Genomic DNA, 12,227 nt, shown 5'->3' with positions numbered 1-12,227 from the left:
TTCCAACAAGCGCAAAATCAAGTCATCTTTCAGTTAGCAGAGCTGTTAGAGAATGCTGCAAGACCATTCTCTCCTTTGTCACAAACTACTTGAACCGACAAGTAACAGCTAGCAAAACTGCGGTTCTGTACTTTTAAAGAGGCACCATTCCTTTTGGTTGGCACTCTCTACTTTTTATCTTCGATGTGATCGTTCAAATTAGATTATTTCCCTAAAATTGTCAGTAAAGGCTTGCACAAGCTTTTAAATTCAATTATTATCTTACATCAATTAAATTTTCAGGTAAAAAAAGTCTGATTCTATAAACTTTATTAACACAATAGCGAATGGGAGTCCTAGTTATAAAAAGTAAGTGTTACAGACCAAGAAGGTCCGAAGCTCTTCCCTAAACCTGTGCTGAGTTAACTGATCTCAACCAGGGCCGAGGGAGTGGTGCTATAACTGGTCTCATCAACCCTTCGTGAGAAAGGGGAGCATTGGCCAGGATTGCCACTCTTGATCCATTTTCCAGTAACACCTCCAGGAAGCGTCCACGTGCAGAATTGGGCTCAGGCATGATGCTTCCATGGTACAACAGCCTCTCTAGACAGACACTCACTGTCAAGGTTGATGCACAAATAATGGCCACTTGGGTGAAGTATCAGAGGATGCACGGTGCATGGGGAACTGTATTCCAGCAAAGAGACAATGCCTTCAGGAAAGGAGATGGGAGAAATTAAAACTAATGCTGAAAGTGTAGCAACTACATATACTAATGAAATTATTCTTTTTTAAATTTTAGATTTTATTTTCGTGACAGAAAATTGATTGACTTATTTTAAGCTGTCGGCAGAGGGCGCTATAAACCTATACTCAGTGGTAATCCCTTGATTTTGCTTTGTACGCTACCTACTTTATCTGACTAATCACAGGTATTAAAGCCATTTTCTGAACAGAGAAAATAATAAATTTTCTTTTTGATAAAAATGGTCCTAACACATTTTTCAAGAGGATTAATAGATTTTTCTCTTAATATGAAGGTGAAAATATCTGACAAAGCATCGCAACCCAAAACACCAATCTGTCTTCTTTTTTCAGATTTGGATGACCATTTTCTGTTTTTCTTTCCTTTCAATACATTGTATAGTTCCAAACGCAAGACCCACAATAAATTCCCCAGGTTTCACCCACCCGTTTACTGGCTGCTCCTCTCAGTGCCACTCCCACTCTGTGTTGCTGCAGCTCCCCGATCTGCAGGAAATGCTGGACCCCATGCCCACCCCATTCCCCAGTCGCCCTCTCTCCCGAGTCCCAATTCTTCAGCCTCCCTCTTTCCTCCCAATGCCCATTCCCCAGTCTCTCACTCTCTCCCCACGCCTGAACCCTAATTCTCCCAACCCCATATCCCCTCTCCCCACCCGAACCCCCATTCCCCCATCTCTTCCCCCCATTCCCCCAACCCCCATTCCCCCAACCCCATTCCCCCATCTCTTCCCCCCAACACCCATTCCCCCAACCCCCATCTCTTCCCCCCAACCCCATTCCCCCATCTCTTCCCCCCAACACCCATTCCCCCAACCCCCATCTCTTCCCCCCAACCCCATTCCCCCATCTCTTCCCCCCAAACCCCATTCCCCCACCTCTTCCCCCCAACCCCCATTCCCCCACCTCTTCCCCCCAACCCCCATTCCCCCACCTCTTCCCCCCAACCCCCATCTCTTCCCCCCAACCCCCATTCCCCCACCTCTTCCCCCCAACCCCCATTCCCCCACCTCTTCCCCCCAACCCCCATTCCCCCACCTCTTCCCCCCCAACCCCCATTCCCCCACCTCTTCCCCCCAACCCCCATTCCCCCACCTCTTCCCCCCAACCCCCATTCCCCCACCTCTTCCCCCCCAACCCCCATTCCCCCACCTCTTCCCCCCAACCCCCATTCCCCCACCTCTTCCCCCCAACCCCCATTCCCCCACCTCTTCCCCCCAACCCCCATTCCCCCACCTCTTCCCCCCAACCCCCATTCCCCCACCTCTTCCCCCCAACCCCCATTCCCCCACCTCTTCCCCCCCAACCCCCATTCCCCCACCTCTTCCCCCCAACCCCCATTCCCCCACCTCTTCCCCCCAACCCCCATTCCCCCATCTCTTCCCCCCAAACCCCATCTCTTCCCCCCAACCCCATTCCCCCATCTCTCCCCCCCAACCCATTCCCCATCTCTTCCCCCCGAACCCCATTCCCCATCTCTTCCCCCCGAACCCCATTCCCCATCTCTTCCCCCCGAACCCCATTCCCCATCTCTTCCCCCGAACCCCATTCCCCATCTCTTCCCCCCGAACCCCATTCCCCATCTCTTCCCCCCGAACCCCATTCCCCATCTCTTTTCCCCCCCGATGCCATTCCCCAGTCTCCCCCGAAGCTCATTCCCCAGTCTCTCACTCTCCCCACAATGGCCATTCCCCAGTCTCTACCTCTCCCCCCGATGTCCATTCCCATCTCTCTCTCTCCCCGACGCCGAATCCCCAGTCTCCCTCTCTCCCCCAACACCCATTCCCCAGTCTCCCTCTCTCTCCACCCCGCCTCCCCCAGTCCAGTCACTCACTTCCTCCAACCCAAACCTCAATCCCCTGACCCCTAGTCATTGTTCACTCTAACCCTGCACCTCTCCTGACTCCGTCTGTCGCTTCCTTCGCCCCTTCCAACCCCCCAGACTCCCGGAAGCGAGCCAGTCCATTTCTGGACCCCCTAAATGGGAGCCAACTCTGAAGTGGCGAGAGGGGGGTAGGGGTTGGGGGGATAACGTCACTGAGCCGGAGGATTCTTTGCAGTGGCAGCCGGTGACGTCATGGAGAGGGGAGGGTGGCTGCTGCTGCGGCAGGAAATTTAAAGGGCAAAGTTCTCTCAGTCTGCGAGCAACAGTGTCCAGGAGACTCCCAAACAAACCAGGAGGGTTGCCCGCCTTAATCCCACACCATCATCCCTGTTCTTGCTGAGTTACATCGGCTCTTGGTCCCCCAATGCCTCATATATAAAATTCTTATTCTTGTGTTTATTTCCCTTCGTGGCCTCGACCATCTCAATCTCTAACTTCCTCCAGCTCTACAATTCCCTTCCCCTTGAATTCTCCTTTCCACTGACTCCTGCCTCTTATGCATCCTCTTTCCCTTCCCTCCACTCCTGGCAGCCGTGCATCCAGCCACCGAGGCCCCACACTTTAGAAATCCCTCCTTATACCCTCCACGTTCCTCTTCTCCTTTAAGATCCTCCTTAAAACATACTTCTTTGACCAAGTTTTGGTCATCACCAACATCTCTTTCTTTGGCATCTCATCTTTTCCCCTTCTACCTCCGAAACACCGAGATGTTTTTCTATGTTAAGGGTGCCATATAAATGCAACTTGTTGCATAGCTGTCTTACACATAGATTGTTTTATATCCAAATGAGTATAAATGGTAACAAATGCAATTGTACTTGCAAAATTTTCTTTCTTAATATAGTTTGTAGCATGATTCTCCTTTTGCCAACAATTTCAACAAGCATTAATTGTTGCTTTGATAAGCATGGTGGGGGGAGGGGGGTAACCGCTCAACATGTTAATCAGTTACAGAGCTAATCGCATTCTGCAGAAAACACACACAGTTAAAATGTCCTAATAGAAAAAAAAACTACATATGCCATATGCCTACAGTAAGCTAAATTTCAGACCATATGACCCTTTTTCTAAAAAGGGTTTGTTGGTACCGGTAATCGCTTGAGTTGACAATTCCCTGGTCTTGATGGGAAATATTTTTAATAAGTCCCTCTGCCCTCTGAAGCATGATCTGTCCCGATCAAATCAGTTTGTGTAATATGTGTATTTTTGATTCCTTCCGATTTGTTTCTCCATTGGAGGACAACCTGAGTTGGGATGACTCACTAAAATGAACTGCTGAAGTAATAAATGGAAATACCTAGTTATATAGAAGTTATTCTACTGCTCCACTGCAACAAAAGCATCATTAAATGGAATCCTTTGACTATATTTGAAATGTACAGAATTTTTTTAAAGGCAGGAATGCAGTTAATGGTGAGCCTCAATAGATTTTATTTTTTGAATCCTGAATATCACTTACTTTAATCCATCAGCTAAAGCTAAACTACAGAATGACACATCTCAAAGATGGGCTCCTATATATAGTAATCCAGAGAAAAAAAAACTACTGGAACACATTTCAAAGGTATCTGACAGTCAACAATTGTAACTGGCAAACTGATGTATTCAGGAGGTAGACAGCTCCCTCACTTCTGTCATTGGTACCCTTGTCCCCACCAAGTCACTCACCATCTTCCAACACCCTTCATTTCCCAATACAGTTCCCTACTACCATCATCCCATTCCCAAAAATGTCACCCTTAGCTCATCCTCTTCAACTGCTGCTTCATGTCTAGCCTCCCTTTTCTCTCCAAAACCATTGCCTTCCAGCTCCCTGCTCAGTCTCCCACAACTCCATCTAAACTCACTCCTTTAGTTGACTTTGCAGCCCAAAGTCTACTGTGACTGATACGCTATCCCTCCTAGTCCTCCTCGATCTCTCCACAACGTTCAATGTGCTGTTCACACGATTTCCCTCTACCACCTCTTATTTGTGGTCCAGCATGTGGAATTGCCCTTGCTTGTTTCTACTGCTATGTCCCAACACAGCAAGCATATCTCCATAAATGGCTTCTCCTCGGTCACCACTGGAGTTTGCCAAGGGTTCATCCTTGGCCTCCTAGTAATCCTAATTTACATGCATCTCCTCTGTAACATTATCCATAGGCACAGATGTACACATCCACATGTATACTCAGGACATAAAGTTGCACATCTCCAACCCTGCTTTGATCTCATAGGAACAGGAGTTTAGCCCCTCGAGCCTGTTCCGCCATTCAATGAGATCATGGCGGATCTGTAACCTAACTCCATATAGCCGCCTTAGCCCCATATCCCTTAATACGTTATCACCTTAATGACTGCCTCCATGCTGGCTGACTGCCTGTTTGACAAGTTGGCGAAACTTTCTCTTTGACATTCCCAAGTACTAATTTCTAGTTTCCCTTTAATAATATTTAGCCATTGGGCGTCCATTGTTCAATAACATATGAAAATTGGCCATCATCTCTCATTAATTTGTACACCTGAAAACTGGTGTAAAACGAGGGAGCTCCATGCAATCTGCAAATGCTAAGCCAGGGCTAGTTTCTCCATCAACAACCAAACATCGAAGAACACCTTTATAATATGCTGAGCATTCTCAGTTGTATCCTGAAAACGCTCAGGCCTTTTCAGTATTCATAACACCCAAATAATAGAATTAACATATTTATACTGCACTGTTCCAAATTAAAAAAGACGATGAAAACTACCTCTATTTAAATGAATATTATAAACACAAAACAAGATAAATATAGAATATCTTCAAAATCCAGTGCACACACATCTAAATACCAAACTTCTTTGTTCACCCAGCTTTTTAATATTCAAAATACTTCCAACTTTTTAAAACTACTTGTGAGGAAAGCCAAGACAAGAAACAACTTAAGATGCAAATAAGCCACACAGCAAGAAAAAGAAAACTAACTGCAAATTAACATTAAGAGTTGAAAACAAAACTCAAAATACACAAGTTGTCCTCACATATCCCAGCGAAGTTTCCTCTGTTCAGTTCAGAATTATTCAATGCGAGACAATTGATGAAATAGTCATGGACAGAAAGAGAAGACATCTATATTAGGTGCTAGCACAAAGAAAAGCACATATGTACCAAGAAAGCAATAGGGAGCTGTCCAAAATTCATTTTTGAAACAATGTGGGTATTTCTGAAAAGAGAAAGAGGACTTTCCTGGCAATAGTCCATTAAATGTTGTAAAGAAATCAGAAAATAAATTATATTACTTCTCTTCCCCTTCCCCCCAGGAATCAGTTTCAGGAAAACCAATCACAAAATCCTTCAGGAGCTAGATTCTTTCATATACAATTGGCTTCACTAAAACTCTATCCTTGGAAACCATACCAAAAATGATGTTAGTTATAAAGAGAGTGTTTTACATAGTTCCTTATCAAATGCAAGAGCTATAAAAAAATTACACGTTTCTTCACAATCTCTCAATCTTTAAGTTTTTTTTTAAAATTGTTCCTGGGATGTGGGCAATACTCATAAGGCTGCATTTATTGCCCACCCCTAGTATTCTAGAGAGGAACAATATTACATTTATTTATCTAAATGATTTTTGGACACAACCCAAGTGCTAGTTATTTAGATGGTATTTTGCAATTCCGTAGGTACTGCTTATAAATTATGTATATTATTCCAACCAAATTATGTTTATAATCTACATTTGAGGAATACTGCGGTATTTCTGCACCAGAGTCAAAGTATAAATCCATTCTATTTTACTGCACAAATACTGTAAATTTAAATGTTCTGTACAATTCTAATTTATAATATTCAATATAAATTTGAAAAATTTTCAGTTATATTAAATAAAACTTGAATTTTTTGATAGCAAAACAGATCTAATAATCAAAAGATCAGCTTCAATGTATTTTTGAGTCAGTTTGGGCAGAATGCAGCTTTTTAAAGATACATAGCATAGCCAACTAATTACATTTGAGCACAGAAAGCACTATGTATTTATTTATGGCTGAAAACATACCACTGAAATAACCAGTTTCTGTAGTTGGCTCTATGCATCTAAACATCTTGACATGTTATTAAAAAGGAAGGAGGACGTGTATGAAACAAAGACAGACTGAGGCACATAGATGAAATTTTGTTCTTTTTGAAAGGCCATCAGTGGTGCCTATAGCTTCATCGTGTTCCTTCTCCCTTTTTGCAGGCTGAAAACATTACTCTGCTTGTCATACCTTACAGTGATTTCACGCTGTGGTGATTACAGTAAATTCGTTCAGGATTTAGCAAGTATTTCATTACCACACATGGGAGGAAAGAAATAAAAATGAAAGTCATTCTCATTAGCGGGATCATTTAATATCAAGCTGCAACTGTTCAAGTACAAAAAAGCATTCTGTATGCATTTTGCCATGAATGAAACCCATCTTCACTTCTTTTTTTGATTGATGTTATGTTATCATCTATTACTTCATATTGATTTGAATGGCATCTGAATATACATGTCCTAAATAAATGTTTTTAACTGAAATACAAATTGTAATATAGTCTGTGATTATTTATATTTCTTTCAATTCTACTTTATAGCATTTATTATAGATTTTTACGATTCATTTTTACACAGTAGAAAACGTGCATTTAAAAAATGCAAAGAGCATTCAATGATCAATGGTTTCAAATAAATATCCCAAATGCCATGCTAAGCATTGTAAGAAGATGCCATTAAAAAACTCAAATATTAATAAAAGGAAAAAGTTGAGTGAAATGTGGCTTCGGGTGTTTAAAAAAAAGCAACAGTTTTATCTAAACAGTGGCTCCTAGACAACATCTGGTGTAATAGTATATTCAAAGATAGTAGGATCACCTATCTGGTAGGATATTTCTTCTTAGAAGAATGAAGAGTAATTCATCCAGGATTAAAATCATACAAGGAAATACCTTCCTTTAAGATGTTTTTAATGTAGGTCACTGGAAGCATGGCCATGTGACCAACCTTGCTTTTGTGCAGTATAAACGAGCTAGTCTCAATAGATGTGCCAGTTCATTTTTGCCACAAGTCATATATAGGGAAAAAAAATTAACAAAATACCCTCCATACAAGGCCTGAGGGGTTGGCAGAGTGGCAGTGCAGTATATGAAGAATGCCTACTTTGTGGAATGAAGATGACCCTACAAGCTGGGTTGTCCATCTTAATTCGGTGTTCCTCGCACACTGTTGGAGACTAATTCAAATGGTACTTCAAGAGAGAGGAGCGGCGGGAAACAGCGAGAGCGGAGCGGGGATAAAAACAGCACAGAGCGAGAGCTCACCAGAGCGGCGGGAAACAGCGAGAGCGGAGCGGGGATAAAAACAGCGCAGAGCGAGAGCTCACCAGAGCGGCGGGAAACAGCGAGAGCGGAGCGGGGATAAAAACAGCGCAGAGCGAGAGCTCACCAGAGCGGCGGGAAACAGCGAGAGCGGAGCGGGGATAAAAACAGCGGAGAGCGAGAGCTCACCAGAGCGGCGGGAAACAGCGAGAGCGGAGCGGGGATAAAAACAGCGCAGAGCGAGAGCTCACCAGAGCGGCGGGAAACAGCGAGAGCGGAGCGGGGATAAAAACAGCGGAGAGCGAGAGCTCACCAGAGCGGCGGGAAACAGCGAGAGCGGAGCGGGGATAAAAACAGCGGAGAGCGAGAGCTCACCAGAGCGGCGGGAAACAGCGAGAGCAGAGCGGGGATAAAAAGAGCGGAGAGCGAGAGCTCACCAGAGCGGTGGGAAACAGCGAGAGCGGAGCGGGGATAAAAACAGCGCAGAGCGAGAGCTCACCAGAGCGGCGGGAAACAGCGAGAGCGGAGCGGGGATAAAAACAGCGGAGAGCGAGAGCTCACCAGAGCGGCGGGAAACAGCAAGAGCGGAGCGGGGATAAAAACAGCGCAGAGCGAGAGCTCACCAGAGCGGCGGGAAACAGCGAGAGCAGAGCGGGGATAAAAAGAGCGGAGAGCGAGAGCGGACCAACCGGGTTCTGATAAAAAAAAATCAAAGAGTGACGTCACAGGTAAAGCAGGTGGGTGGTTGGTGGTGAGTATTTCTTTTTCTTAGAACTGTGGGCTAAGTTACAATAAAACCGTGTAACATAACCACATTTATAATTAACTAATCAACTAAACTTAATTAAATAAATTAAACGAGGTTAGTATTTATATCAAAATTATAAATAATTTGATTGACAGTGACGTAATTAATTAAATACTATAGATATGGCAGGGCAGGAGATGTGTTGCAACTGCAACATGTGGAAGCTACTGGACAGTCTTGCCCGGGGCAACCACATCTGCAGTAAGTGTCTGCACTTTGGCTCAGAGTTGAGGAGCTGGAGTCCGAGCTGCAGACTTTGTGATACATCAGGGAGGGAGAAAGTTACCTGGACACTTTGTTCCAGGAGGCAGTCACACCCCATAGACTAAATTCTTTAGATTTGGCCCATGGTCAGGGACAGGAGAGCATGACTGCGAGGGAGGCAGGAACGGGGATCCAGGAGGTAGCATTGCAGCAGCCTCAGCCCTTGCACTTGTCTAACAGTTACGAGGTTCTTGCAAGCTATGTGGACGAGAGCAAGGACTGCAGGGAGGATGAGCAATTTGACCACAGCACCGTGGTACAGGAGGCCATTCAAGTGGGGGAAGTAAAAAGAAAGGTGGTAGTAGTAGGCGACAGTATAGTTAGGGAGATAGATACTGTTCTCTGCAGCCAAGAGTGTGAGTCCCGAAGGATGTGTTGCCTACCTGGTGCCAGGGTTAAGGACATCTCCTCCGGGCTGGAGAGGAACTTGGAGTGGGAGGGGGAGGATCCAGTTGTCGTGGTCCACGTAGGTACCAACGACATAGGTAAGACTAAGAAAGAGGTTCTGCTGAGGGAGTATGAGCAGCTAGGGACTAAATTAAAAAGCAGAACCACAAAGGTTCTGGATTATTATCTGAGCCACGAGCAAATTGGCACAGGGTAAATCAGATCAGAGAGATCAATGCGTGGCTCAAAGATTGGTGTGGGAGAAGTGGGTTTCGATTCATGGGGCACTGGCACCAGTACTGGGGAAAGAAAAAGCTGTTCCGTCAAGATGGGCTTCACCTGAACCATGCTGGGACCAGTGTTCTGGCAAATTGAATAACTAAGGCTGTAGAAAAGGCTTTAAACTAAATGGGGTGGGGTGGGGTAGGGGGGGGGGGGAAATTTAGAATGTTTAAGAGAAAGGACAAGGAAGTAGTCCAGGGAAGAGATAGGAGCAATGATAACCAGATTGTGACAGGAAGGGACAGGGCGAACAAACATAAGAGTGCACCAGCAAATGGGGTCAGAGTAGGAAAAAATAGTAACAAGACAAAATTAAAGTTTCTTTATCTGAATGCGCGCAGCATTCCTAATAAGATAGATGAATTGACAGCACAAACAGAAACAAATGGGTATGATTTTGTTGCCATTACAAAGATGTGGTTGCAAGGTGACCATGGTTGGGAACTGAATATTCAAGGGTATCCAACATTTTGGAAGGATAGGAAGAAAGGAAAAAGTGGTGGGGTAACTCTGTATAAAGGATGAAATTAGTACAGTAGTGAGAAATGATATTGGCTCAGAAGATCAAGATGTAGAATCAATTTGGGTGGAGGTAAGAAATAGCAAGGGTAAGAAATCACTGTTGGGAGTAATCTATAGGTCCCCTAACGGTAGCTACACTGTAGGGGAAAATATAAATCAAGAAATAATGGGGGCTTGTAAAAAAAAGGTAATGCAATAATCATGGGTGATTTTAACTTTCATATAGATTAGACAAATCAAATTGGCAAAAGTAGCCCTGAGGGTGAATTCATAGAGTGTATTCCGGACTGTTTCTTAGAACAATACATTGTGGAGCCAACCAGGGAACCAGCCATTTTAGATCTGGTAGCGGGTAATGAGACAGTATTAATTAATGACCTCAAAGTAAAGGATCCCTTAGGAAACAGCGATCATAATATGATAGAATTTCACATCCAGTTTGAGAGTGAGGTTCTTGGGTCTGAAACTATTGTATTAAACCTAAATAAGGACAATTACAATGGCATGAGGACAGAGTTGGCTAAAGTGGACTGGGAAAACAAATTAGAAGGTATGACGGTGCATAAGCAGTGGCAGACATTTAAAAAGATATTTTATGACTCTCAACAAAAATATATCCCAGTAAGGAGGAAAGACTCCGCAAGAAGGGTGTACGAACCGCGGCTAACTAAGGAAGTTAAGGATGGTATCAAGTTAACAGAAAAAGCATACAACGTGGCAAAGATTAGTGGTATGCCCGAAAATTGGGAAAACTTTAGAAACCACCAAAGGAGGACTAAAAAAAAATAAAGAGGGAGAAAATTAACAAGAAATATAAAAACTGACAGTAAGACCTTTTACAAGTATATAAAAAGGAAGAGAGTAGCTAAAGTAAGTATAGGTCCCTTAGAGGATGAGACTGGGGAAATAATAATGGAAAACAAGGAAATGGCAGAGGCATTAAACAGATATATTGTTTCTGTCTTCGCAGTAGAAGACACTAAAAGCATACCAATAATAATAGATAATCAAGGGTCAAAGGGGAGGGAGGATCTAAGAACAATCACTAACACTAGAAAGTACTGGGCAAATTAATGGGTTTGCAGGCTGACAAGTCCCCTGGACCCAATGGCTTGCATCCAAAGGTCTTAAAAGAAGTGGCTACAGAGATAGTGGATGCATTGGTTGTAATCTTCCAAAATTCATTAGATTCTGGAAAGGTCCAAGCGGATTGGAAAACCGCAAATATAACGCCCCTGTTCAAGAGAGGGAGACAGAAAGCAGGTAACTATAAGACAATTAGCCTAACATCTGTCATTGGGAAAATGCTAGAATTGATTATTAAGGAAGTAGTAGCAGGGCATTTAGAGACTCAAAATAAAATCAATATGGTTTTATGAAAGGGAAATCATGTCTGACAAATTTATTAAAGCTCTTTGAGGATGTAACTAGCAGGGTAGATAAAGGGGAACCTGTAGATGTAGTGTATTTGGATTTCCAAAAGGCATTCGATAAGGTGCCACATAAAAGGTTACTGCACAAGGTAAAAGCTCATGGTGTTGGGAATAATATATTGGCATGGATAGAAGATTGGCTAACTAACAGAAAACAGAGTCGGGATAAAGGTGTCATTTTCAGGATGGCAATCTGTAACTAGTGGGGTGCCGCAGGGATCAGTGCTGGGGCCTCAACTATTTCAAATCTATATCAATGACTTGGATGAAGGAAGTGAGTGAACTGTGGCCAAATTTGCTGATGATGCAAAGATAGGTGGAAAAGTAAGTTCTGAGGAGGACACAAGGGCCCCGATATTAGCAGGGTGGCGGGATGGCAGGCGGGGGAGGGGGCTGGGCGCATGGGTAACCCGCCCAGTGAAATCCGTCCGTTCCCCACACGATCGCAGGTAAATTGAAGCCACTTACCGTGGCTTCACCTGCGCAGCGGGCGGACTGCGCACCCGCATCACAGGCTGTCAGCTGGAGGAGCCCTATTTAAAGGGGCAGTCCTCCAATGCTGCTCCTGCAGCAAACAACCAAAATTACACAATGGAGCAG

General features: G+C 44.1%; 1 protein-coding gene across 3 annotated transcripts in view; it reads right to left on the bottom strand.

The window, feature by feature from the left end:
- The window catches only part of si:ch211-243j20.2 (uridine-cytidine kinase-like 1), a 102,194-nt gene that overhangs the window by 36,223 nt on the left and 53,744 nt on the right, over positions 1-12,227 (bottom strand). For 2 of the 3 annotated variants that reach the window (XM_067984440.1, XM_067984442.1), the window contains exon 8: positions 5,630-5,649. In XM_067984440.1, coding sequence (XP_067840541.1) covers positions 5,630-5,649 — 20 coding nt within the window. Of the gene's footprint in view, positions 1-5,629; positions 5,650-6,859; positions 6,877-12,227 lie in introns of all 3 variants that reach the window. The other variant, XM_067984441.1, reaches the window with a different exon arrangement.

Source organism: Heptranchias perlo, chromosome 5, assembly GCF_035084215.1.
Source record: "Heptranchias perlo isolate sHepPer1 chromosome 5, sHepPer1.hap1, whole genome shotgun sequence".
Taxonomy (NCBI): Eukaryota; Metazoa; Chordata; class Chondrichthyes; order Hexanchiformes; family Hexanchidae; genus Heptranchias; species Heptranchias perlo.
Note: the sequence above shows the minus strand (reverse complement) of the source record. Positions and strands in the feature narration are given on the sequence as shown.